The 27,894-nt window shown below is 40.7% G+C and overlaps 2 protein-coding genes across 4 annotated transcripts; one reads left to right on the forward strand and one right to left on the reverse strand.

The window, feature by feature from the left end:
- Thap6 (THAP domain containing 6) lies at nt 1-12,157 on the reverse strand. Of its 2 annotated transcripts, none has more exons than XM_017599174.2 (5): nt 11,837-11,975; nt 11,280-11,380; nt 9,780-9,987; nt 8,696-8,818; nt 1-2,285 (listed from the first exon to the last, which is right to left on the reverse strand). In XM_017599174.2, exons 2-5 carry the CDS (start codon nt 11,357-11,359, stop codon nt 2,046-2,048), a joined length of 651 nt encoding a protein of 216 aa, XP_017454663.1. In that variant the 5' UTR covers nt 11,360-11,380; nt 11,837-11,975; the 3' UTR covers nt 1-2,045. The 2 variants fall into 2 exon arrangements, with proteins under 2 accessions (XP_017454663.1, NP_001100679.1); NM_001107209.2 differs by lacking the exon at nt 11,837-11,975 and adding an exon at nt 12,092-12,157 and having other exon boundaries at nt 1,988-2,285.
- Nucleotides 11,955-27,708, forward strand: Rchy1 (ring finger and CHY zinc finger domain containing 1). 2 transcript variants are annotated; one of them, NM_001007618.1, is made up of 9 exons: nt 11,955-12,436; nt 17,430-17,549; nt 17,772-17,887; nt 22,584-22,662; nt 24,890-24,934; nt 25,041-25,099; nt 25,181-25,207; nt 26,157-26,277; nt 27,079-27,702. In NM_001007618.1, the coding sequence occupies exons 1-9, from the start codon at nt 12,347-12,349 to the stop codon at nt 27,205-27,207; spliced, it is 786 nt and encodes a 261-aa protein (NP_001007619.1). In that variant the 5' UTR covers nt 11,955-12,346; the 3' UTR covers nt 27,208-27,702. The 2 variants fall into 2 exon arrangements, with proteins under 2 accessions (NP_001007619.1, XP_038947603.1); XM_039091675.1 differs by lacking the exons at nt 11,955-12,436; nt 17,430-17,549 and having other exon boundaries at nt 17,772-17,883; nt 27,079-27,708.
- Nucleotides 27,709-27,894: the final 186 nt, after the last annotated feature.

Here is a 27,894-nt window from a genome sequence, read left to right on the forward strand (position 1 = left end):
TTATTAGACAAAATTTTTATTTTTCAAATAAATAGCTTTCATTCCTCAATTATTTCTGTTAAGAATTTTACTTTTAAAAACTAAAACAGTATTTAATACATTTTCATCTCTTCTGAAATTAAAGACTTGTATAATTATAGCTACCTTTAGCAACAAAGTTTATTTTCAGAAATTTAAACTTGATATGGAAGAAAATGCCACATCGACTCCTTCGTACCTTCTTTGGAAATCAAGGGTGTTTTGGGGTCCAGAGACCTGTTAGGTTTAGAAACTAGAACTCTTGGGTCAGCTTTGGTTGCCTGAGGACTTCTAGATAGGCCATGATTTAGCTTACGTCGTCATCATCATCATCATCATCACCGACACCACCACCACCATCATCGTCATTTTTGTTTTATTCAAGACAAGATTTCTCTGTGTAGCCCTGGCTGTCCTTTATCTCACAGGGCCCTACCTTCCTGTGCCTGTAGTCCCCGGAGTGCTGGGATTAAAGGCATTCACATCACCACGTAGCTTAGCTTTACTTTATTCTTCCCTGGGAGACCTAGGCTGCACTCTGAGTGGAGGACTGAGGTAGGGACTGTGTTTAGGCATTCAGGTGGCAGGTGGGAGGGACGCTATACTTTAAGTCTGACTTCTAATGGTAACTCTGCTCCAGAAGGGTAGTGAGTTACCAACTTCTCAGTGATACTAGACACAGTGAAAGACAGGACAGAGACTTGAGCAGCCGAGTGACCCGTGCCACTGTAACGGGGAGAATCTGGACCCTCCCTCTAGAGAGTCTTGCAGGCTTGCTCTGTCACAGGCAGCCAGGGGAGGGGAGTCTTTCCTGTCAGTCACCCATCACCAACTTTAGTGTCCGCACTCACCCAGAGAGAGGCTGGGGGTTTAGAACCCACCTACACTTCCTGTTAGAGTACCCACTGACATTATACATTATAGGGAAATGAAATGACAGGCAGGTAATTAAACACACATGGAAACTAAACAATTTAAACACAAAAATCTTCAACTGACCATATCCGCACAATACTAACATGAAACATGAAACAGTTACAAAATAAGATTTAATAAGACGATCAAACAATTGCTGCTCATACTCTAGTGACTATGCACAGGTGTCTGAGTAAGGTTCAGTCACAGACCTGTGCTCAGCATGGGGTGGGACTCTGGCCAACACTTTTTATTCTAATGTACAGTATTTATGATTCTTAACTTCAGTTAATTTTTAACATTGGCTCAATTGGTAAATAGCTAAGACTTTTCTTTTGTCTATTTGGTAAGAAGTTTCAAAGCAGCTCTTTTGAATGTCCATTTCTCTAAGCAATTAATTACTGCCACTGGGCAGTCATTAGTTCTCTCGTTTCTTTTTCCACTGCAAAGTCTGTCCATTTGAAACAGTTTCCTGTTTTACACACGTTTCCTTATGTTTTACATGCTTCCGCTCTGGTGCCTAAAGCTACTCTATGTCAGACGAGTCCCTGTGAGGAGTGGCGCACTGAACCGGACACCCGGTACCCTGTCAGCTGTCCCCTTTAATGGTCTCTTAACTTGAAAGGCAGTAAGTCTTTTCCCTGTGTTATTCTCAGGCTCAGGGCTACTGAGTGCCTTATTAAAAAGAATACTCTGTAGTATGACTAATAACTAAAGCACCTTGGCGTGGGTGCAAGATGAACACGTGCTGTAAACAAATTCTGCTTTATAGTAAAATATTTAAAATTAAAATCACATTTTACTATAAAGCATATATAAGTAAACATGTTGTTCTTCTAACTGCCAGAACTTAATATGGCCAACTTGGTATATAGTTCCTTACTTTTATGAGATTTAACCACTTTACAGTAGTGACCCAGCAGTAGTTTACGTGTGTAAAACAGAATTGTCACAAGTCACACAAGTGCACAACCACACCAGCTTTCTACACATCTCCAACCAGCTTTTGGCTTGCGTACTGCTGCCGGTGCTGCCAGGGTTGAGTGGCGGTGTGGGAGAGGCTTCTAAGAAGCGTTATCATGTCCGTTGCAGATGGGGCATATTCAGTCGTCTCAAGCTGTGCTTTCCTGACAACACTCCCAACAGAAAGCATCCAGTCTACTGGCTGTTTCCTGGCTGATCAGACTTTCATCCTTTAATTCCCTGATTGTCTTCCTCAATGATTTCTGAAAATGTTTTTCTCGGTCCAAAACATTCTGTAGACTTTCCTTGGTATTCTCTAGCTCGATGATCACAAGATCTAATTTATGCTTAAGTTTCTTTGGACTGTCCATAACACTGTAGCTATGTTCCTAAAATAGAAACACCAGGTTTTTGAATAAGACAAGGGCTTAGACAGAAGCTTAGCACTAAGTTTCATTTACAATTCTTAGAGGAGATCATTAAAGGGTTAACAAACACAGGGTGAGGTTTCGTGAAGCAGTGTTATGATGCCTGAGGCTCAGCATGTGAGGGGCATGAACACTGCTTGGGACACACTTCTCGTCTGGGAGTTCCTGCCTGCTATGAGCACTGCGCTCGCAAGACCCACACAGCTTTCATTCCTTAGGTACGGCTGTCAATCAAATACATTTTAGTCTTTTCCCCCGACACAGGGTCTCATGTCAAGAATGTTTGGAAAGGACTCCACGAACTGAGCCACATCCCCAGCACCAAGACGTTTTACTTCGTTCTGAGGAATCTCTCACTTCGTTAGAAGTACAGGAAAGGTGCACGAGAGCATGCTCAGGACGACTGCTGGGGGATTGGAGAGATCTCCAGTCTTGGACTTTAAAAATGGGAATTTGGTTCCCATCAACATTTATTTTGGGTATGCTTAAGTAGTGCACTGACAATGTACTTTGCTAATGTTCTTTTGAAAACAGGGAAAATAACACTGACATAGAAAGTTCCTACAAACTATTTTTGTAAAGTTATTCAAAACTAAAATTACTGAAGAGGTCTTTTGCTTCTAGCCAAGGTGAAGTAAAAAGACTGGATTGATACCACATGAACCAATGTGTGGTCCAAAGACCTAAAACGTGTTTGAGGATAATGGGTACCACACAAGAGGGATAGCTTCACGACCGATGGGAGACAGAGTGAGTCCTGTGATCACTCTAGCTCATGGCCTTGTAAGAGCTTGTAGGCCCTATTGCAAGGATGAGAAAGCTATGCAGAGTGTGGTATTTAAGAGCAAGGAGGTTATGTAAAACATCAGGGGAACCAAGGAGGCCATATTGTCTTTCTACTTTTATGTCTGTGTGCATGCGGAGGCCTGAGGCTAATGTCCAGAATCATTCTCTACTGCTGGTCTCTATTCACTGAGGCAAAGTATGTCCATCAAATCCAGAGCATGTAGACCGACATGGCTAATGCTGGTTGCCAGTTTGCTTTGGGGATCCTGTGTGTCTGCCTTGTGAAGTTGGAATGACCACATTTATAACCACTGGGCCATCTCCCCTACCCTGAATCATAAATTTTGAAATAACCCAAGGGTTGAATACCAAACTGAAACAGAAACTGAAAATATGAACCACAAATAATATAACTTATTGTGGAATGTAATACTTAGGGAGACATTAATACCAATGAATGCCTAGCCTAGAAAGATACAAGTCTTAACAATGGTATCAGCTTCCACCCTAACTAGGAAAAGGCAAGAACTTTTATTGAAATAAGCAGAAAAAACAATAATAACAGATGAGCAGAAATTAGGGAAGCATAAAAGAAACTGAGTGAAAGCTGCATGCTGTAACAAGACCAGGAAACCTGTGGCAATGTACAGGGCAATGTACAAGACCAGAGACAAAGAGAAGCACGGTCTGCATACGGATCAACAGGAGCCAGGAATAGATGCCTTATCCTACTAAATGCTGTAACCGTAAGGAAATGGACACATTCCTTGGAAGACAGAAGCTACTGTTTTCCTTCAACAAACAACAAACCACAGAACTCCACTAAAGTCTATCAAATATTTAAAAAAGAAATTTATCATTCTACAAAAACCGTTTCCCAGAAAACTGGGAAAGTCAGCAATATTTTCTCACTTTTTTTTTTTTAAAAGTTAGTATTATTCTGATATTGGTGCCAGACGAATAAAACATTAAAGAAGGGGTGGTGGTACCCTATAGTCTAGATATAACCCTTGAATATCCAAGGAAAGATTAAACAAAAATTCACAGAGATACACAAAGGGAGGATGCATTAGGAAGTGAGGGTCATTCCTGGATTAAAGGTTAGCTAAGCACCTGAGAAGTCATTGACATATTGACCTAAAAAAGACAAATCTCACTGGTAGATGGAATAAGGCCTATCGGCTCTTGATACTTCTACTCATCATGCTCTGGAGCCTCAAGGCAGGTCAGCAGAGCGAGGAAAGCCACGGTGGAAAGGAAGAATTAGAACTGTCCTTAATAAGAGAACACAATGTTCTATGCAGAGAATCTGATGGCCTTCAGCTTTTTTTTTTTTTTTTTTTAAAGATTTATTTATTTAATGTATACGAGTACACTGCCGTTGTCTTCACACATACCAGAAGAGGGCATCAGATCTCATTACAGATGGTTGTGAGCCACCATGTGGTTGCTGGGATTTGAACTCAGGACCTCTAGAAGAGCAATCAGTGCTCTTAACCACTGAGCCATCTCTCCAGCCCTCTGATGGCCTTCAAAAGTAAAGCCACTATAATTAATACTTGACTTAAGCATGTTTGTCAGATATAACATCAGCAGAAAATAAGTGGCATTTCCATCTTTTAGGAGCAGACTAAGCAACAGCATTTATAACAGTTAGCACGCTAAGATACTGAGGGACAAACCTGACCAAGCATGGCCTGTGTGCTGACTGCTGTGAAGCAATGTGGAGAACTGAAACAGGCAAACACTCAAGTTCAAATTCAAAGCCATATCATCTTTGAATCTCAGTAGTCCCCAAGGGTGTTTACAGAGGTAACAGCAAACTAGTGAAAATTCAGTGTGGTTTTTGGTAGAATTTTATAAAGTGATCTTATTTTTTATTTTATTTAAATTTTACTTTTCTTGGATATTTTATGTACTTACATTTCAAATGTTTTCCCCTCCCTCCTTTTCTAGCCTCCCCCCTCCCCTGCTTCTATGAGGATGCTCCCACTCCTACCCATCCACTACAACCTCAACACCCTGGCTTTCCCCCCTACATTGGGGAAATGAGCTTCACAGAACCAAGGGCTTCTCCTCTATTGATGCTGGACAATGCCGTCCTCTGTTATATATGCGGCTGGAGTCACGGGTCCCTCCATGTGTACGCACTGGTTGGTGGTTCAGTCCCCGGGAGCTCTGGTGGGGTCTGGTTGGTTGATACTGTTGTTCTCCCTATTGTATTCCAAACCCCTTCAGCTCCTTCAGTTTTTTTCTCTAACTCCTCCTTTGGGGTTCCTTTGTTCAGTCCAATGGTTAGCTGCAAGCATCCTCATCTGTATCTGAGGGGTCTGGTAGTCTCTCAGGAGACAGCCATATCTGGCTCCTGTCAGCAAGCACTTCTTGGCATCAGCAATAGTGACTGGGTTTGGTGACTGCATATAGGATGGATCCCCAGGTAGGGCAGTCTCAGGATGACCTTTTCCTCAGTCCTTGCTCCATTCTTTGTCCTTGTATTTCTTCCCATGAGTATTTTGTTCTCCCTTCAAAGAAGGAATGAAACATCCACATTTTGGTCTTTATTCTTCTTGAGCTTCATATGATCTGTGAATTTTTCCTTAGGTATTCCAAACTTTTGGGCTAATATCCACTTAGTGAGTGCATATCATGTGTGCTCTTTTGTGACTGAGTTATCTCACTCAGAATATTTTCTAGTTCTATCCATTTGCCTAAGAATTTCATGTAGTCATTGTTTCTAATAGCTGAGTAGTACTCCATTGTGTAAATGTACCACATTTTCTGTATCCATTCCTCTGTTGAAGGACATCTGGGTTCTTTCCAGCTTCTATTATAAATAAGGCTGCGATGAACATAGTGGAGCATGTGTCCTTGTTATATGTTGGAGCATCTTTCAGATATATGTCCAGGAGAGGTATAGCTGGGTCCTCAGGTAGTACTGTGTCCAGTTTTCTGAGGAGCCGCCAGACTGATATCCAGAGTGGTTGTACCAGCTTGCTATCCCACCAACAATGGAGGAATGTTCCTCTTTCTCCATATCCTCGCCAGCATCTGCTGTCATCTGAGTTTTTGATCTTAGCCATTCTGACCGATGTGAGGTGGTATCTCAGGGAGGGTTGTTTTGATTTGCATTTCCCTGATGACTAAGGATGTTGAACATTTCTTTAGGTGCTCAGCCATTCGGGATTCCTCAGTTGAGAATTCTTTGTTTAGCTCTGTAGCCCATTTTTAATAGGATTATTTGATTCTCTGGAGTCTAACTTCTTGAGTCCTTTGTACATATTAGATACTAGCCCTCTATTGGATGTAGGATTGGTAAAGACCTTTCCCATTCTGTCGGTTGCCATTTTGCCCTATTGACAGTATTCTTTGCCTTACAGAAGTGTTGCAATTTTATGAGGTTCCATTTGTTGATTCTTGATCTTAGAGCATAAGATCTGGTGTTCTGTTCAGGAAAGTTTCCTCTACACCTGTATGTTCGAGGCTCTTCCCTACTTTCTCTTCTATTAGTTTCAGTATATCTGGTTTTATGTGGAGGTCTTTGATCCACTTGGACTTGAGCTTTGTACAAGGAGATAAGAATGGGTCAATTTGCATTTTTCTACATGCTGACCTCCAGTTGAATCAGCACTATTTGTTGAAAATGCTGTCTTATTTTCCATTGGATTGTTTTAAATCCTTTGTCAAAGATCAAGTGACTATGTGTGTGTATGTTCTTTTCTCGGTCTTTAATTCTATTCCATTGATCTACCTGTCTCTGTACCAATATGTTTTTAGCACTATTGCTCTGTAATACAGCTTTAACGTCAGGGATGGTGATTCCCCCAGAAGTTCTTTTATTGTTGAGTATAGTTTTCAATATCCTGGGCTTTTTTACTTTTCCAAATGAATTTACAAATTGCTCTTTCTAATTCTATGAAGAATTGAGTTGGAATTTTAATGGGGATTGCATTGAATCTGTAGATTGTTTTTGGCAAGATGGCCATTTTTACTGTATTAATCCTGCCATCCATGAGCATGGGAGATCTTTCCATCTTCTGAAATCTTTTTTGATTTCTTTCTTCAGAGACTTGAAGTTCTTGTCAAATAGATCTTTCACTTGCTTGGTTAGAGTCACACAAAGATATTTTATATTATTTGGGACTATTGTGAAGGGTGTCTTTTCCCTAATTTCTTTCTTAGCCTGTTTATCTTTTGAGTAGAGGAAGGCTACTGATTTGTTTGAGTTAATTTTATATCCAGCCACTTTGCTGAAGTTGTTTATCAGCTGTAGAGGTTGTCTGGTGGAATTTTTGGAGTCACTTAAACATACTATTATCATCTGCAAATAGTGATATTTTGATTTCTTCCCCTCCAATTTGTATCTCTTTGACCTCCTTTCGCTCTCTGATTGCTCTGGCTAGGACTTCGAGTACTATATTGAATAAGTAGGGAGAGAGTGGGCAGCCTTGTTTAGTCCCTGATTTTAGTGGGTTTGCTTCAAGTTTCTCTCCATTTAGTTTGATGTTAGCTACTGGTTTGCTGTATATGGCTTTTACTATGTTTCGGTATGGGCCTTGAATTTCTGATCTTTCCAAGACATTTAACATGAAGTGTGTTGAATTTTGTCAAATGCTTTCTTAGTTTCTAATGAAATGATCATGTGTTTTTTTCCCCTTGAGTTTGTTTATATAGTGAATTTTGTTGGTGGAGTTCCATATATTGAACTATCCTTGCATCTCTGGGATGAAGCCTACTTGATCATGATGAATGATCGTTTTGATGTGTTCTTGGATTTGGTTTGCGAGAATTTTATTGAGTTTATTGCATCAATATTCATGAGAGAAATTAGTCTGAAGTCCTCTTTCTTTGTAGGGTCTTTGTGTGGTTTAGGTATAAGCGTAACTGTGGCTTCAAAGAACAAATTGAGTAGTGTTCCTTCTGATAGAATTGTGCACTAAACCCATCTGGTCCTGGGCTTTTTTTGGTTGGGAGACTTTTGATGACTGCTTCTTTTTCTTTAGGGGTTATGGGACTGTTTAGATGGTTTATCTGATCGTGATTTAATTTTGGTATCTGGTATCTGTCTAGAAGATTGTCTATTTCCTCCAAATTTACAAAGTAATTTTAAATTCATATAGGAATGCAAGGACTCTCTAATAGACAAAACACTTTGAAAAACTAACAAAGTGAAGAGACTAGTAAATACAACCTTGAATACTCATAAGCTATTGGCCTATGAGTCATGTATATGACTGTTCTTCAAGAAAACCAAAGATACAGCTATTTTTTAATTACATATTTCCATGTAGAAAATATAATACTTAAAGGGAAGAATTATTTTATGGGTATAGTAGCGTTGAAAAAGCATTCTTCAAACTAAGTATGTAACCACATGATTACCTGTTTCTATATTGCTCTAACATACATTCAAAGATAGTGGTCATGGGAAGCACACCTATTTGGAAACATTATATATTGAAGAACTCCACCAACAAGCCTACATTTTGTTTTTCTTTGTGATTCTTATGCATTTAATCCTAGTAGAGAGGCCATATTTTCCTTAAAATTATGAACTAAAAACTTAGATAGTAAATAGTTTTACTTACAAAAATGAGCTGGGGTTGGAATTCTGCAATGCATGAGGCGCCAACAAGCTGGTGGCCACGGTTACTGACAGGAAGGGTTTTGAGAATGAAGTTTTTTCTACAATGAAGCTTTTCTCTTTTCTCCTGTTAGGAACAGTTAATAAAAGCCATTCAGATATTGCATCGATTCCTTCCTAACTCTGTGTAGTGAGGCATCACACTCCTTCCCATGGGAACTGCTGCCCAAGTCAGTAGCTTTCATTGTTCACCTTAACAGAGCATCCCTAGGGCTCGTCTGTAAACAAAACATTTCCTTAACAATGACAAGAGGAATGAATCAGAGAGGCCACTCCCTACCAGCTGAGAAAAAGAGGACAGGAGAGGACCCGGATAAGTAATTTACAAGAAGTAATAGTGCTCCACAGTTACTGAAGAAAATGCATTCTCAGATGTATTAAGCCACGAGAGACAGAGCCATCAAAGGCAAAGTGGGTGACTCCCAGCATTATCGCTGATAAACAGCAGAAGCCAACTAGGTCTGCTACTCAACCTTTCTGTTTTCTCTTTCTAACCTCATCTCTCTTTCATTCTTTTCCTGTTCTCATCCGTTTCTCTCTCTCCTTTGGTGTGGCTTTACTTGGAACCATATTTCGGTTCTATTTGCAGTTTGCTCTTGAGTTTGTTTTGTTTTGAGACAGGGTTTCTCTGTGTAACTGGCTACGCTGGAGCTCAATCTGTAGACCAGGCTGGCCCTGAACTCAGGGATCTGCCTGTCTATGCCTTTGGAGTGCTGGGATTAAAGTCTTGCACACCACAGAGCTCTTGCGTTCTTAATGACTTCCAATCTGAGACTACCTTAATCTTCTCTGTTTTTAAGACACTAGTTCTGAATTAAAACATTTTTCTACATCAGTCTACTTATCTAGACCCTGGTAACGTATATTTATGAGAAGCTATTGGCCTATGAATCGTGAAAGCTGAAGCTGCAGTCTATGAAAACTCACAGAATACACTTCAAATGAAGAAAGCAGCACACTCATCCAACACAGGTACTGAAAGGGCTTCAGAATTGTCACCGAGTGAGTGCCCACAGCTCATAACAAACCTGTAAGTGACAGGGAGACTCAAAGACAGAAGGGATGGCTCCTGGTTTCAGCTTAGTGTTTGGAGTGCTTCTGTCAAAGTCTGTCTTCTTGAAGTGCCTCGAGCACAGCACATCTCCTTTTTTGGGCTCCCAAATGCCTGCAGTATTCACATCTAGTCTTTTCATGGCTAACACCCATTTTCTTTTGATGTTTTCATCTGTGGGGAATCTAAAAAACAGTAAAAATATATTTTAAATCCAAATACTATTGATATCTTCAAACTGAATATTTCAGAAATCATGATTCCTGGTTATATAACAAATTTAAAAAGTTACATGTCTATGTATCTGTGCGCGCGTGTGTATGTGCATTTGTGTATATGTGCGTGTAGACATGCACATAAGCATTCCGCAGCATAGGTAGTATAGATTAAGGGCAGTTTGTGGGAATTCACTCTCCTTCCATCATGTGATTCCTAGTTACTGAACTTAGGTCATTAGTCTTTGTGACAACTGCCTTTACCAGCTAAGACATTCTGTTGGCCTTATAGCTCAGTTTCAATATCCAGACTTTTCTGCCAACCATTCTTTATACACATGGCCTTTAAATTTTTATCATATCTTATGAATGTTTCAATGGCCATTTAGCATATTTTATCAAGATTTGCAATAAAAGGTTTTTCTTTATCTACAGAAGACCTCTGGCCTTTCCCTTTCTGAGGTGATATCCAGAATTTGTCCTCAATGACTAGGAGGGCCTCTTGTGCTTTTGCTTCTCTGTCAAACCTGAAAATTACTTGTACAGCAACTCATGTATAGCAGGTCTATAAATGCTTTGTGAACGCATGCAGAGAACAGCTCCAGAGTCTAGAGTTCTGGAGCTACTATTCTGACAGATGGGAGGCAGTAATCAGATTTCTCAAACTTTCCAAGCTGGTTCAATATTGTTTTGGGATACAGTAGCACATACACACCTTTTATTTCCATGCCTAGTTAAAGTAACTAGATCTTTCCCTTTTCAGCTTCACAAAAATCCTAAGTATATTTATTAAACCCTATTAGATCCTTCCTATGGATATCACAGGAATGGTCTAACGCTAAATTAGAATTCTCAAACTCTATCCGCAATGCAGTTAAATAATCCTTGGTCTGAATTTGTAGTATATAGTGAACAGCTTTGCCTCATCTATTTCTAAATAGAAGGTATGGATATTTAAACAAAGAACCATCATTTAGATTGTAAATACATATAAACAATAGTGAACTTAATAGAGTTAGAATACAAACATTAGCAAAGGTGACTCTGACAATTTGTGCGTGGTGGTATTTGATTTTTGGTGGTGGTGTTATCTCGTCTTTCATTCCTTGGCACTTAAAACTTGCACATTACAAAGGAACCACTGTCAATTTTAACGAGGTTATTTTAAAGGAACTTGGGAACAAAAACTTGTAACTGCAGACTCGGGTAGAGTAATTTTTAGTAAAAGTTAAAAGTATTCTGCTGAGTACAGCAAGTCTTACACATGAAATGTCAGTCCTTTTAACTTGGAATTTGGCAAACAGCGAGAAGCACATCCAATGGCCGAGCAACATTTCACCATGATTTTAGCAACATAACAAAACTGTAAGAGAATTAAAATGCGTTAGTAACTTTAGGGCTAAGCCAAAGGCATCTCCTCCTAGACAATCGCCTCCCCTCGCCCCCATCCCAACGTCTGGTTTTGCTGATAAAATGTTCTTGGTATTTTTATAAAAGTCTTGGTATTTTGTAAGAGCTGACATCTAGTTATGCACCTTGAGGTCTGAGATTCCAACTTTGTGGGCTTATTTTTCTCATGTTCTTACGGGGTCAGATTTTCTCTCCCACAGGTCTGTGCCCACTAACGCCTGCTGATGTACTGTTTGCCACTAAACTTTCAGCCTGAGCGTCCCCTTCCCCGGGGACACCGCACACGATTGTCCTTCCAGTGTCGCTCCAAGTTGTGATCTCATTTAATGCAGTGGTGTTCTCCCCCTACCCATCTGTGTGCCTGCTTTTTTTCACTTTTCATTCCCATATCTTGGATGGTGACAGGTACCTCTTTTAAAGGAGGCGGAGGGAAAGTAGAACCGACCAACCGCGGGCTCTAGGAGCTGCGCGCGCCGCCGCCGAGCTCCGCCCCTTTTGGAGGCGGCCGCGGGCCGAGCAGAGGGAGGGCCGCTCCTCACAGGCGCTGGCGGCCCAGGGCGGCCTACAGCAGCGCCCGCCCGGCGTCGCAGTGGTCCCCTTCGCCCCGCAATCTGGGCTGGCAGCAATGGGGGGGGGGAAGAAGAGCCAACCTAAGAGTTATTACCGTTAGCAGCGACGACAGCGACTAACGTCGACGACGGAATAAGCGTCTCACTTGGCTTTCGCCCCTTCCTCCAGGAACCGGACATCCGGCTGCTCCAGATCACGTGATCATCCGCCATATTGACTGTAGTGGCCTCTGCTCCGAGGAGGAGGGGTATCAGACCGGCTCTGCTTCTTTAAGGCGTGGCTTCCAAGCTGGGGGAAGGTTCTGTGGATTGTGTGGAGGGAGGTGGAGGAGGAGGAGGAGGAGGAGGAGATGGCGGCGACGGCGCAGGAAGATGGCGTCCGCAGCCCGGCTCCAGGGCCGCGGGGTTGCGAGCACTATGACAGAGCCTGTCTCCTCAAGGTGATGACTTTAAAGGGCACTTACTGATGAGCTGCGGCCCGGGCAGGTTGGGCTAGGAACTTAGTCGTGGGCATAAATTTTAGACTGCTCTGCTTGTCAGGACACCTTCCATCTGGAATTGGGTTCCCCTTGCAGGAAACGTTTTTTGGCAAGGCGTGCATGAGTTCTGTACTCGATCTCAGCTTTTGTACTTTGCAAGCAAAGTTCTTGTTTGTAAAGATCTGGCCCTTGCGTAAAGTCACTTCCCTGGTGGGTTTACTCCTCACTTGCGGTTGACAGTAGAATGAGGACGTGAAAGGCCTGTCCTAAGCAGTTCTGTCAAGTGTGTATGATGCAGCAAGGGGAAAATCAGAATATAATTTCAGGATGTATAGTAAGTTTATAGTATAGCTTGTCAGCTTCATTTTGCTGTCTAGGAATATGCCTAGACCTGTCCAGAAAAAAATATATGTGTGAAATGAGAGTTGTGTAATTGCCATTAAGTTGGGTATCGGAGAAGTGCCTAGTGCATATATGCTATCATCTTTCTTGGCTTGAGACGTTCTAGTCATCTAGAGTTTTTAAAAATGACCCTCACACAGTTAAGACTTATCTGATTTTTTTTTTTTTTAAAAGAAATAGTGTTAATATTTTGTGTTGAGAAAGTCTGAGATTTGAGCTGAGGTTATAACTCAGCCTTAGACTCGAGTTTAAAATGCCGAAGGCTTGGCTTCAGTCTCTAGAAGTTTCCTCCCATTGAGAAGAAACTTTGACTGTTGGAATCTTACAGCTTTCCCCTCATACTTTAGATATGTCCTTAACTTGCTCTGTAATTTTGAGCAAGTTACATTTTAAAGGGCTTGTTTATAAAACACACAATTTTAGAAGGAAGTCTTAGTGGTAAAGGCCTGTACTTCCAGAAGACGCACACGTCCAGCTATTTTTGAAGCTGAGGCAGAAGGAATACCAGCCTGGAGGTGCTATTGCCAATGAGAAAAAAATGGAGCTGGGGCTGGGGGTGTATATGGGTCATTGCTAGAGTACTGGGCTCACCGGAATGAGCCGCCAGATCCAGTCTTCTGTGCCAAAGGTGAACGTCTTTCTTTATAAACAGTGCGATGATTGCAGACTAGAGTGTTGAGGAGGTGTGACCCCAGAAATGACCAGTAGGAAATTAACTGTTACTCACAGTGGTCATCAACATTTTCTTTTTTAACCCTAACAGTCAGCCCTGCTGGTCACTGAGCTTAAAAGTTAGGATTAAGTGATAGGCTTAGATCTGTAAGACAGCTTAAACCTTTTTCTGCAGGCCACGGCTTGGTGAGATTCATTGCATTGGATGAAGTTTTTTCAAACTGGTCAGTTGTCTAATGTATAAGGAGTTAAATATTATTCTTTTGGTTACATTCCTACTGAAATATTTTTAAGGTTTCAAAGGTTTAAAACTGAATTTAACATCTGCTTTTCCCCTCCTACCCCTGCAAAGAAATTGCACAACCAAATTTGTGTTTCACAGCACTTAAAATATTTTTCTCTGAGTGTCAAGCATTGTTTTTCTTTCCCCTCTCCCTTTTGCTTAAATAGGAGAGGCCAGCTGAGGTGTTTTAAGGAGCAAGTCATGTACTAGATCAAGTTTAGCTGTTCACGTAAGAGAAGGAGTGACAATTGGCTTTTGATTTGGCAAGGGGAGGTCACTGTTGATCTTAACATGTGTCAGTGAAAGACCCAGGATAAAGCTTCCTTGGAGGGGATACTGGAAATAGCATAGAGCAGTTTTGGACTTTTATTGCCAAGGAGAGCAAAAATGTGGCTGTTTTGCTGACAGCTGTGTCACAGTGTTTCTGCACACTGGTCATTTTGTAATGCAGCAGGAAAGAGAACCAGTGAGTAGTCACAGTGGGAAGACCCAGCGTACAAGTGAGGCTGATCTTGGCTGGCAAGGCAGAGCGTAGGAGTTTGCTTCTCTATTGCTGCAATAAACACCAGAACCAAAAATTACATGGGGAGCAAAGGGTTTATTGTTTGCCCTTCCTGTGACAGTTTATTAGGGAAAACCAAGGCAGGATATCCTGAAGGGCAGGTACCTGGAGGTAGGAACTGAAGCTGAGGCCATGCTGGAATGCTGCTTACTACTGACTTGCACTCCATAGCTTGCTAAGTCTTTTATCTCCTTCCTTCCGTCTGCCCTTCCTTCTTTCCTTTCTTGCACTAAAATCATTTATTAAATCTTAGCTCATACTCATAAACATTTTTAATAACTTATCTGACAAATAGAAATCTTTCAGCAAGCACTTTGGTTTTCTCGAGGAAAAGTTCTTAGTTAGTTGGCTTGTGAAGTAAGTTAATTGCTTTGTTCATGGAACATTTTTTGACTTGAAAAAGATTGGTCATTCAAGCTTAAGTATATGGCGACATTTTCTCAGAATGAGGGAAGGAGTCAGACTTGTGACAGAGAAATAATTAACAGAGCTTTGAACCATTAGTAACCTTGAAATGAGACCTTGTAGCTGTAGTGCACTGTCAAAAGCTCTTTGCTATCCTTAAGAGCTTTAGAGTATAACAAGGCCCTGAGTTTTAACTGCTGTGGTCTAAGTCTATGACTGTGTCAGAGGAGGGTTGGGATACAAAGCCATTTAAAGTGAGAACATTTAGGTATTGAAGGGATCCTTGTGGATGTTTTCATATTTTGGTTAGAGTATGTTGGGGGAACAAGAAGCCAATAACGTTTCAGCATAAAGGATGAACTATGCTATGGTTCATTTATAGCACAGGAACCCCACTGGCCTAGGGATTTTTTTTTAATTTAATGTCTTAGTTGGGGTTTCTATTGCTGAGACTAAACACCATGACCAAAAGCAAGCGTATTTGATGTATTCTTCCATATACGTCCATCATTGGTGGAAGCTAGGACAGAAACTCAAGCAGGGCTGGAACCTGAAGGCCAGAGCTAAAGCAGAGGCCGTGGAGGGCTGCTGCACACTGGCTTCTTTCCCTTGGCTTCCTCAGCTTGCTTTCTCATAGAATCCAGGACCACCAGCCCAGGGACGGCACCCACAATGCCCATGTGGCCCTCCCCCATCGATCACTTACAGAACACCTTACAGCTGGATCTCATGGAGGCATTTCCTCAACTGAGGCACCTTCCTCTCTAATGACTGTAGCTGTGTCAACTTGATACACAAAACCAGCCGGTCCAGCTTTTTTTTATTTCTCTGAGAATGTCTTAAGTTTGGTTACCCCCCCCCCCAAATTTATATTTATTGCATCCTATGCAATATTAGTTATATGCATCATGATTAGTAAATATTAGTGAAGTTAAAACATTTTGTGTTTAGATGTTGTCTTTTTTTTTTTTTTTCCGGAGCTGGAGATCGAACCCAGGGCCTTGCGCTTGTTAGGCAAGCGCTCTACCACTGAGCTAAATCCCCAACCCCTAGATGTTGTCTTTTTTCCTTTTAAAGATTTATTTATTTTATATCTGTGAGTACATTGTTGCTGCCTTCAGACGCACGAGAAGAGGGCATCAGATCGCATTACAGATGGTTGTGAGTCATCATGTGGTTGCTGGGAATTGAACTCAGGACCTCTGGAAGAGTAGCCAGTGCTCTTAACCACTGAGCCATCTCTCCAGCCTTAGATATTGTCTTAATCAGGGTTTATATTCATGCACAAAACATCATGATCGAGAAGCAAGTTACGGAAGAGAGGGTTTATTCAGCTTATACTTAATTCCACATTGCTGTTCATCACCAAAGTCAGTCAGGACAGGAACTCACCCAGGGCAGGAACCTGGAGGCAGGAGCTGATGCAGAGACCATAGAGGAATGCTGCTTATTGGCTTGCTCAAATTGCTTTCTTATAGAACCCAAGACTACCAGCCCAGGGATGGCACCACCCACAAGGGGCCCTCCCACCCTTGATCACTTATTGGGAAAATGCCTTACAGCTGGATCTCATGGAGGCATTTCCTCAAGGGAGGCTCCTTTCTCTGTGATAACTGCAGCTTGTATCATGTTGACACACAAAACCAGACAGTAAAGATGTTAAGGCATATAAATGATTTTTCCCCCTGGAAAATTTTAGATGCTGAGATTAGGTAATGAAATTAGCACTTTGCAGGTGCTAGGCAAATAACTTCCACTAAGCTACATCCCAAGCCTGGGCATTTCTTGATATAGCAGTGTAAAAAAATTAAATACTCATGAAGTGACCTAGCAGTAATGATGTTTAAATAATAAAGAATACATTTCTGTATATTTCTTTCCTTATAACAATTCCAGACGGGTATAGAGCCTCTGTTCCATGTGGTTATTTTAGAGTCAAGTTTTTTTTTTCCTGTTGTATTATTTTGATGTATTTTAAGGCATATGATCATGTGTGGGATCCAACTGTAGATTAACTGGGTAATGTGCTCAGGAAGTAAGGAGCAGATTTCAGTGGACAACTGGCAGTTATCAACATTCTCCAAACCCGTGAGACGGGGTGTGTTGATGCCTGGCTTTAGTCCTAACACTTGGGAGGCAGGGACAATCTGATCTTGAGGCCAGGCTGTTCTACATAGTTCCAGGACAGCCAGGGCCATATAGAGAGATTCTATTTAAAAAACAAACAGTGGGTGTCTCTTGTTTTTTATATTTACTGCATCCTCTGCAATATTAGATGTATGCATCATGATTTGTGAAAATTTTGTCTTTAAATGTTAAGGTATATAAATGATTTTTTTTTCCTTTTTCTGACAATGTCTAAGAAGGCGTTACCTATCTTCTGTTTAGGCTGAGAATGAGATTTCGGTGTTGGTTTTTGTTTGTTTGTTGTGTTTGAAAGTTGTACTTAGAGTTATTCAAACAGATATTGAAGGGGAAGATTATTAGTGTCAAATGTGCCAGGAAATGAATGCCAGCCACGTATCTTCTGGTTGTAATCTGTGACCTTGATCCAGAGAAGGAGGAAGGATGCCCCTTTCTTTGTATTAACTTGTCTTCTTCTTGTATCCCCTTTGCTCCCTGGGTGTTAGGCACCTTGTTGTGACAAGCTCTATACATGCCGGCTATGTCACGACACCCACGAAGATCATCAGCTGGACCGCTTCAAAGTAAAGGAAGTGCAGTGCATCAACTGTGAAAAACTCCAGCATGTAAGGCTTTATGGCATCAGCCCCATTCTTTTTAAAGGTTTAAGATGGACTGAAAAACATTTAATCAGAAGTTGGAAGTGAGACTTAACTCTCTGAGGAAGCAACATTGTTGTTAGATGTTTAAAAACATAAAGTAGGCTAAACAAACTTTAACATAAATTCCGGATGTTTAAATAGTTTTTGATAAAGTTCTCAAGGTTTTAATTACTGTGTCCCTTTCAGGCCCAGCAGACTTGTGAGGACTGCAGCACACTGTTTGGAGAATATTACTGCAGTATTTGCCACCTGTTTGACAAAGACAAGAAGCAGTATCACTGTGAGAGCTGTGGGATTTGTAGGTACTGTGTATAATGTGTCCTTTTTGAGTTATTGTCAGCACACTTGGGCAATCGTGTATCAGTTAGTTTTCTGTTGCTGTGATAAAACACAAGATGACCAAGGCATCTTAGAAGAGAGTTTATTTGAGCTGTGGTTCCCAAGGGTTAGGTGTGAGATGGTGGGGACAGTTTGGCAGCAGGTGGCAGGCATGGTGGCTGGACCATGAAACTTGAGAGCTAATGACTTGAGCTGTAAGCAGGAGGCAGAGACTGAGAACTAGCAATCACCTGAGCCTTAGAGGTCATCCTCAGTGGCAACCGTCCTCCAGCAAGGCCATACCTAAACCTCTCCAAACATCCCCACCATCAGGAGGTCGACCATGCAAATGCTGGAGCTTGTGGGGACATTGTCATTCCAACCAGTACAGACAGTTTACAGAAGGAACTTGTTTTGAAATAGGATTTCATTGCTCTTCCCTGCTGACCTTGAACTCAGAGCCACCCCGTTTCCTGAGTATTGGGTTTAAAGGCCTGTACCAGTTTTGTTTTGTTTTCTTGTTTTAAGTGAGATCATTCATCTAAGATACAGTCATCTGAAAGTCATCATCTGATTTATTGCCTATAAGCTCATTATTAGAGTTCAGTGCAATGATTCCTTTTTGTTTTTGTTTATTTTTGAGATTGTTATTTAATTATATTTCTTCTCTTTCATCCCTCCATGCCCTCTCATATACTCATCCCCTGTCTCCTTCAAATTCCTGGTCTCTTTCCATCAGTTGTTACTGCATGCATGTATGTATTGGTGTGGACATAGATTTCCTAACTATAACTTGTTGAGTCCATACTATGTTACTCATCTGTATGTTTTCAGGGATGACCATTTGGCACTGGACAACCAGTGGATGTTCTCTTCCCTGGTGGGGAGCACCTCTCCTGCTCCCCACTTTACTGAGGTGCCTGTAGTTCTGTGTGTAGGGTTGAGGCTTGATGGGCTCTTGTGCAGTTTGGCATGTTCATTGGTGTCTTCATTGTTGAGGTCGTGTTAGGGTGGTCATGATGGTGACACTTTATGGGTTCATTCTTTTTTTCTTTTTTTAATTTTATTTTTCTTGGATATTTTATGTATTTACATTTCAGATGTTAGCCCCTTTCCCCCCTTGTATCCCCCCCTCCCTTCCCTATGTGTCTATGAGGATGCTCTCACTCCCACTCATCCACTCCAGCCTCAATGCCCTGCATTCCCCTACACTGGGGCATTGAGCCTTCACAGACCAAGGGGCTCTCCTCCTATTGATGCTAGACAAGGCCGTCCTCTGCTACATATGCAGCTGGAGCCATGGGTCCCTCCATGTGTACTCATTGGTTGGTGGTTTAGTCCCTGGGAGCTCTGGTGGGGTCTGATAGGTTGATATTGTTGTTCTTCCTATGGGGTTCCTATTCTTCCTATGGTTCGTTCTTCTGTCTCTCTGTCTCTTATTTAATTGGGATGATTTTGCCTTGAGAGAATGCATTCTGGATTGTCATAACCAGGAACAGGATAATACTATAACATTTACTGGGGGAGAAGCCAAAAATGCTCGAAGTCCTATAGTGTGCAGTTCCTGTCATAAGAACAGTCTGGTCCAAAATGTTCGTAGAAGCTGGGTAGAAAAGCCTATCCTGGAGTGTAGTGTGTTATGGTACCACTGCATTTAGCTTTTTATTTACTTTTTGCTGTTTTGGATGAAAAAGGAAAAGCTCTACAAAGAAGGTGTTTTCAGAGTTACTACCTCTGTAGTAGATGATGCAGTGCTTTGAGCAGTACACAAAGAGAACTGAAGGACCGGAGAAATGGTGGTGATTTCCTGTACTGTTCTTCGAGTCGTTGCTACCATCCTTGTCTGAGTTCCCATTGCTGGCATAAAGTACCCTGACAAAAGCCGCTCAAGGGCAGAAGTGTTTGTTTTGGTCTCCTAGTTCTGGCATACAGTCTATCATGCAGGAATTTGAGGCTGCGGTCATGTTCCCTGCACAGCCAGGAGCCTGAGAATGATGAGTGTGCTCTGCTGCTTAGTCCCCTTTCTGTTGTACTGTCCAGGAAACTGGCCAGGGAGGGTGCCACCACTGTAAGTTAACACAGTGGGATGATTACCCAGAGATATGCCAGAAGGCCCATCTCCTGAGGGATTCTAGATTCTGTCTAGTTGACAACACACCTATTAACCATATCATTCTAGCCTCTGGGCTAGGATTGTCGGTAATAATTAATAATTAATGTGAGTGAAATGCTAAGATTCTAGAATAGCATAATGTTTTAAGATACAGGAGAATAAGAACATTAAGATCCCATAAAAGGGGCTGCTGAGATGGCTCCATGGGTAAAGGTGCTTGCCACCAAGTGTGGGTTTGATCCCTGGACCCACTTGATGGAAAAAGAGAACCTTCTCTGATATCTACACACTTGCCATGGTATACACATGCACCCCATCTTCTCACCCCCACATGCATACCCACATGGACTTGCACGCGTGTGTGCACACAGACACACACACACACGCACACACACACAGTAAATATATCAGATTTATAAAAAGGTTCCATGTAGGAGGAGCTACAGTAGTCAATTGAGCTTCCTGGAGATGGCCCACTATTTTGCGTGGCTGCGATAGGTAAATCCTGGAGAGGCATGGATTCACTTAGAATCAAGAATAGAATGTGCCCTCTCTTTATAGACTAGTAAGTAAAGGCTGCATAGGTTAGAAAAGGAGTACAGTGAGCTTTCATATTTTACAAACATGTAAATTACACTAGGAAGAAAAGTAGGCTTGGAATAAATTAATGATAAGAGAAAACATTCATTTTATGTTAGGTCCAGGGAGGAGGCCACAGGTCTTGGTGTGTAAGCTCAGGAACAAGGAGTGGGTGTTTCTATTACATTCAAAACTGTGCTTTGAACTTATCATGAGCTTATGGAATGAAAGATAGATAAAACTACTGCTTTGAATTTATAATCAATAATCCTGCGATAGCTCCCTCATGTGTAACATTTTTTTCTGTTTTTGAATTCTTTTTACATAAAGGACTTTGTATTAGGGGGTATAAAAAAGCTAAGAAAAATAAAGTTGTTGAACTTGCTTGCTAGAGCTTTGCTCTATCCACCTAATGTCTGTCTGTTGTTGGAGCTTTGCTCATTGGAGCCTGCTTTGCTTCATCCAATGTGTGTGTATGATTTTTCTCTCTTTGCTTTTCTTTCTTGCTGACCCCCAAAGAGTTACAAAGTTCAGTTTCTTGCTGGTCACAGACAGTACTGGCCCTGGATAGTTAAGTCTTGCTCTCACCAGCACTTCCAATGCTGGCCCCGTAAATTGTCTGCTACTATTGTCACTGCTCCAGTTACCTCGGACTGCATATTTACTACTCTTCAGATAACTGTGGTGTTGAAGCTAGCCTTCAACACGGACCTTATGTCCTTTGGAAGATCTCTAATAAAGAAAATGTAATAGAATCATACAAAATTTTATTCTTTAAGACAGAATTTGTTTGCTTGTTTGTTTCTTGAGACAGGCTTTCTTTGTATAGCCTTCACTGTCCTGGAACTAGCTCTGTAGACCAGGCTGGCCTTGAACACACAGAGATTCACCTGCCTCTGCTTCCCGATTACCGGGATTAAAGGCTTACATCACCACTGCCTGATTTAGGACAAAGTTTATAAAAACGAAATTGGGCTGGTGGACAGTAGATATATTGGCTAAAGAGTTTATAAATGCTAAGTTTAATCTTTATTCTTTCTCAGGACTTTGAACTTGATGACTTTGCTTGTAAATCTCTAAGAATGTTGTATTGCGTTTTTAAGTTTGATCATAGTCTTTATCATATGAGAGCAAAATTTTGAAAAGTCAAGTAGTATTGAACATTTAAAAACACATATTTATTTGTTTTAGTTATTTGAGACAAGGTTTCTCTGCTTATAACTTGGTTGTTCTGGAACTCACTTTGTAGACCACAGACTAGAGAAGTAATTCTAACATACATAAATGAAAAAGATGACTAACCAGACTGTATAAAGATTTCTTTTACATTGATAAAGGGCAAATAACCAGGCAGAAAAATGAGCATAGCATAGCAACAGAAGACTCACAGAAATATAAACATTTCTTTATATTAAAGAATAGTCCTTTGTCATTTGGGAAATGAAGTTAAAGTGGTGTAATTTTTACATGTGCTGATGTTCAGGTTGTGAGGAACATGGATCATCACTGTCTGTGGGAATGCAGCCAGCAGTCTTTGGAGGCTCAGGTTGCCAGTATCATAGTTGATGGTCCCTCTGACTCATTAGCGTCACTTGTAGGAATCCTGAAAAATAATCTAAATTAAATCAGTAAGGAAACATTGTTGAACATGATACATCCATACCCTGCACTGTTAGGAAGAGGTTTCCTGTGGACAGATGTCATAGCCGTTGGGATGGATATATTAGTAAGTCCACAACAGTACATTAGCATTGTGTAAGAAATAAAACTCAGATTTTGTGCCCATCCTGTGCGTCTGTTTCCCTCTTTAAGAAGAAAAGAAGGCTTAGAGTGTCACTCTGCTTGTGGTATTTACCTTTGACCCTGGAGACAGTAGTCTCTCCATATTCTTAGTGTGGTTTGAATATTTTTACAGTAAGCCTAAGTTTGGGCAAATTATCATGTAATTAAAAAAATAATCTTTTGGTCTTCATGTTATATTTTGTTAGGATTGGTCCAAAGGAAGATTTTTTTCATTGCTTGAAATGTAACTTATGCCTAGCCATGACTCTTCGAGGAAAACACAAGGTACGTTATGCAGTTTGCATAATTTAAGAAAAATGTAATGGTTTTGAAAACCAGCTTAAATTTTAATGTTTTGGAAACATGCAAAAATTTTCATATATTAGTAACTTCAACTGTACTTTTTGCTTTCCTAAGAAGCAGAATTAAGTAGGTAATATAAAATATACATATATATAAGAATCTTGGGTGCACAGTTTACTCCTGTAATGTAAGACTGCCCACAGCAGTTATTAGCACGCTACTGACAGCTTCTTAGTTAGGGTTTCTATGGCTGTAGAAACACCATGACCAAGCCACCTTGGGGAAAGAGAGGTTTGTTTGGCTTACATTTCTGTATTATTACATTTCCATATTGCTGTTCGTTATTCAAGGAAGTCAGGATGGGAACTCAAATAGGGCAGAATCTTGGAGCTGACGCAGAAGTCATGGAGGGTGCTGCTTACTGGCTTGCTTCCTCCTTTTTGCTCAGTCTTCGTTCTTAAAGAATCCAGGACCACAAACCTGGGGATGGGACCACCCACCATGGGCTGGGCTCACCTCCGTTAATCACTAATTGAGAAAATGCCTTACATCTGGATCTCATGGAAGCATTTCCTCAACTCATTCTCCTTCCTCTTTGATGACTGTAACTTGTGTCAAGTTGACGTAAACCAGCCAGTACAGCTTCTCAGTTGCTTTATTGATTCTTATCATTGATACTGCTTCTAAGATTAACTTTAGAAGGGAAAAGGTTAAGTGATATAACCTATTTTCTAAGGATAATTACTATTCTTTGTATTTCCTTTCATGATTAAGACTTATAAATGTGGATATAGGAATTTTATTGTAATTCCAGACCCTCTCCCTACTTAAAAATAGTCTATATTTATAGTACTGATTCTATCTAAGAATTTAAAGAATGAAGGGTCAGCAAAGTATAAAAGTACAGGACATTCCAATGCAGAGACTAATAATAGCTTCCTGTCTGAAGATGAGACAGACAGACAGACACAGACAGAGGTCGGGGAACGGAGGGAAAGAATATATAGACATAAAGAATATTTGAAATAATTTAATAATCAGTGTGTTCTGTAGAAGATAAAGTAAAAGATTCTTGTAGAAATACAATGTTAGGTCTGACTCGACCTAAAACTGTAGAGTAGTGAGGAAAGTCAGCATGACTAGTGAGCGCTAGGGAGCGATAGCTGAGACTCAGAGTGAGGAACTTGATGAGCAGAGTGTGGGTTTGTTAAAGACTGAGTCTGACTTTCAAACCTTGGGGCTGTGAGCAGAGTAAACTGGCAGAGATTGTGGCACGTGCTTGCAGTCTTAGCACTTGGCAGGCTGAGGCAGAATTGCTATAATAAGTTCACGGCTCACCTGAGTTACATAGAGGCCCCTTTGCTCAAGGTAAAAATTAAAAGGCAGGCTAATGATGATAGCCCGGAGTCAGTGGCCTCATGGGTTATATTTCTCTGGCTCTGTTCTGGTTTCCAGAGCATATACAGAATCCATTTGTGTTCACACATGCACACGTGTGTATACACAGTCATCCCATTTCATTCACTTAGCAATGCCATGGACTGCCAGAAACATCCTAATTACATAGATGCTAGGGTAGGTGGGTTTGGTATATATGGAGTGTACTTGAGAACAAACATTAAATACGTGTTAGCTTCATTTTATAAATGGAGAAGATTAGACTGCAGAAATGCTTGCTTGTCTGAAATCGTAGATGCCATTCATAAATGGCAGGGCTGAGATCATAATCCAGATTTTTCAATTCATTTTTTGAAGCATTTTTCTCTGCATTAAACCCTGTTATTTTTAGAAAGCTATATATGTTCTCTTATTCTTTTTAAACATTTTCAGCTATTATTCACTGTTTAAATATTAGTAAGGGATCCTGGCTTCTACTGAAAACAAGGGGATCACCTGTGGCTTAGTGTTTCCCCTGTCTCCTTCTATAGAACCAGACATGTCTTGCCACGATCAAAACTCCTGACTGCTGGCATTCTAACTTAGTTCACCTCTGGGGGTCAGCTTGCCGGAGTGGGGTCTCCTTCCAGCGTGTTGGTTCTAGGGATTGAACTCAGGACCTCAGGCCTGGTGGCAAGTCTTTACCCACTGAGTCATCTCACTGGCTCCTTTACTTAGTTTATTTTATTGTATTTATGCATTTTATTAATTCTGTTATAGTTGACATTTTTATATCGATGCTTTTGTTAATGTAAGCTTCTCCTTTGAACAGTGTATTGAAAATGTTTCCCGGCAGAATTGTCCAATATGCTTGGAGGTGAGTGTGGAATATTTTTCACTTTGGGAATCTCCTGTTTTGAGTTTGAAGTACTTGGGTGTTACTGGTGTCTTTATGCAAGCACTAATGGCTTCCTTCCTTTCAGGACATTCATACCTCCCGTGTCGTTGCTCATGTCTTGCCATGCGGGCATCTCCTACATAGGTGAGATGAGTTTCTTCTGCTCAGAGTGTGTGCAGGCGATGGAACTGTCCCTTTACTGAAATGTGTTCTATTTTCTTTCAGAACGTGTTATGAAGAAATGTTGAAAGAGTAAGTTTTTGATGAATTTAAAAGCTTACAGTTGGGGCTGGGGATTTAGCTCAGTGGTAGAGCGCTTACTTAGGAAGCGCAAGGCCCTGGGTTCGGTCCCCAGCTCCGAAAAAAAGAACCAAAAAAAAAAAAAAAAAAAAAGCTTACAGTTTTCAGATGTTTGTTTTTGTGAGAGGGTGGTGGGGTGGGCACACACGATGGCCGGGTACACTGTCTGGGTTTGGTAGATACATAGACGGCAGTGAGGAGAGTACATGACTGCTGTTTAGCTGAGCGTGGGATGATCTTGGGGAACCGGACTGCACCTCTGCTCCCGTGTCCTTACCATGCCTACATACTCTCACAGTGAGAGGCAGCAAAAACCTCTTGTTTTCCAGCCATATATACTGGGAAAAGCACTGAGGAATAGGGTCCAAATTTTATTAATTTGGTATATCGATCCAGCAATGAACTGCAAAGAAAACCAGTACATTTTCCTTAAACCTGGAACTACGATAAGATGAGCAGTAGGAAAGAGTAGAAATGCGTTTCCGTTCTACTGATGAATGAGCAGGAAACTTAAGACAGGGAGCAACGTTTGAAAACCTTTAGAAAGGAAGTAGCGCTGTGATTGGGGTAAATTTTAGGAAAACCAGTTCTTTGCATCAGAGTCCTAAGAAATGAAAGGTGCTTAGTAATGAATAGTTTAATTGGTATTTTTAGGGAAAGACATAGTTCTACAAAGAATAGTAACAGTTCTTCTCTATTTTAGAGTGTTAAGGATGAAGACTTATTATGTAAAAGTATCAGAAGATACTGAATCTAATATTTGTCGTTTTTAGCATGGAGTTTTTTCTGGTTCCTGAGACATTAAGTCGAATTGTAGAGTAATACTCTGGAGGCTGTGTCCAGTGTGCTGTGTCTTCTGTGTGTCCGAGTTGACGTAGATCCCACTTACTGTCTCTTGCAGAGGTTACAGATGCCCATTGTGTATGCATTCTGCCCTAGACATGACTCGGTACTGGAGACAATTAGACATTGAGGTAGCACAGACTCCTATGCCATCCGAATACCAGAACGTGACCGTTGATGTGAGTAGAATCCATGTTTAGAGCTTTTTAGGTTTCTCGGTGATATCCTTTCTGACTTTTGCCTCTTTGCTTAAATTCTAAAAATGACTGCTTTGACATAGTGGCACTGTAATTAATTAAAGCAGGGAGAAATGATTTAAATAATCTTTGTTATATTGATATCTGACCAGGGGAGGAAAAGCCCTAAGAATACCTTTGTGTGGTTTCTTTCAACACTAGGTGGCAGGCGAATACTTCATTATGAATTCTTGGCAGCTGGCTTGCTAAAGTCAGAAGTGGATTCATTGATGTTTTGTTTTACTTGTGCCTCACTTTAATTTTCAAGAGCCTCTGACTTTAGAATTTTCATTTAGAAAGTCTTGTTCTTGAATTCATTCCTGATGCATAAGCCTAAAAATTAAGCAAAAAACATTCCAATTTATAGACATTTCAGTTTTATTAGTTAAGGTAAATTCTGAATGCCAGTGAAAATAATGAAGTCATCATGTGTGTTCTGTTTTTAAATATTAAGTTTTGCCTAATAAGTATGAGGTCTGAATGTACCCATGTTAATTTTCTTGCTTGTATTATGTATGCTTTTAGGAACTATTTTAAATTGAGTATTCTGTGCTTAGATTCATTTTCTGAATTCAAAGCCATTTAATTACCTTTAAAATACTCATTGGAGAAGTGACATTTTCACTTCAGAAACGTTTAGATGTGTGTGTTTTCACATCTTTTATCTGACTTTCAAATGATTGTCAGTGCAGGCAGTGTCACTTGTAGTTACACGGCTTAAAGTTCTTACTCTCCATTTTTCAGATTCTCTGCAATGACTGTAATGGACGATCCACAGTCCAGTTCCATATCTTAGGCATGAAATGTAAGCTTTGTGACTCCTACAATACTGCTCAGGCTGGAGGCCGCACAGTGTCCATGGATGAGCAGTGAGAAGCCTGTCCTTGGCTGGAGAACAGCTCTGGGATGTAGATGAAGCTCTGTGTGGAAGACCCCGATGTCCGGATGTGTCCTAACTATGCGTAGAGATGTTTGTACCTGTCAACAGATCATACCTATACACCAAGGACTCAAGATCTCAGATGGAATCAGAATATCACTCACTGGATGAAGCCTCTGAGCGTGTGTTGATTGGAAAGTCACTTAGTGTCAAGTTTTGAAGCCAATGATGTTTGTCCCAGATATAGTCACAGTCATCGAAATATTTTATATTTTCATGGAACTTTAAGTGACACTATGCACGCAGACTTAATTTCTAGTTCTTGATAGAACTACATTCAATTTTAACTAGTCTTTGATTTTAAGGGCTGTACTATAATTTTTAAGTTCTTATTGTTAAAATCTAATTACATGTGCTTTTTAATTTTCTGACAGTCCTTAGGATCCTATACATAAAATTTTATGTAATAAACTACTAATGAAATTGTACTGAAACATTGTTTTACAGACTTTTCTCAAGGTTTATTTTTAGCTCTGTTGTGACAAAATACGCCATTTTATCATGTGAAAGACATTCCCTGTTTTGAGATTCTCTCATGGATGACCGATTTGGGAAAGTAGTTTATAAAGTAACAGAGCTCTTCCAAAGCTTTGAGAATTCTTTCGGCCTGCCAAAATTAC

The sequence above is a fragment of the Rattus norvegicus genome, chromosome 14 (genome assembly GCF_036323735.1).
Source record: "Rattus norvegicus strain BN/NHsdMcwi chromosome 14, GRCr8, whole genome shotgun sequence".
NCBI classification, from domain to species: domain Eukaryota; kingdom Metazoa; phylum Chordata; class Mammalia; order Rodentia; family Muridae; genus Rattus; species Rattus norvegicus.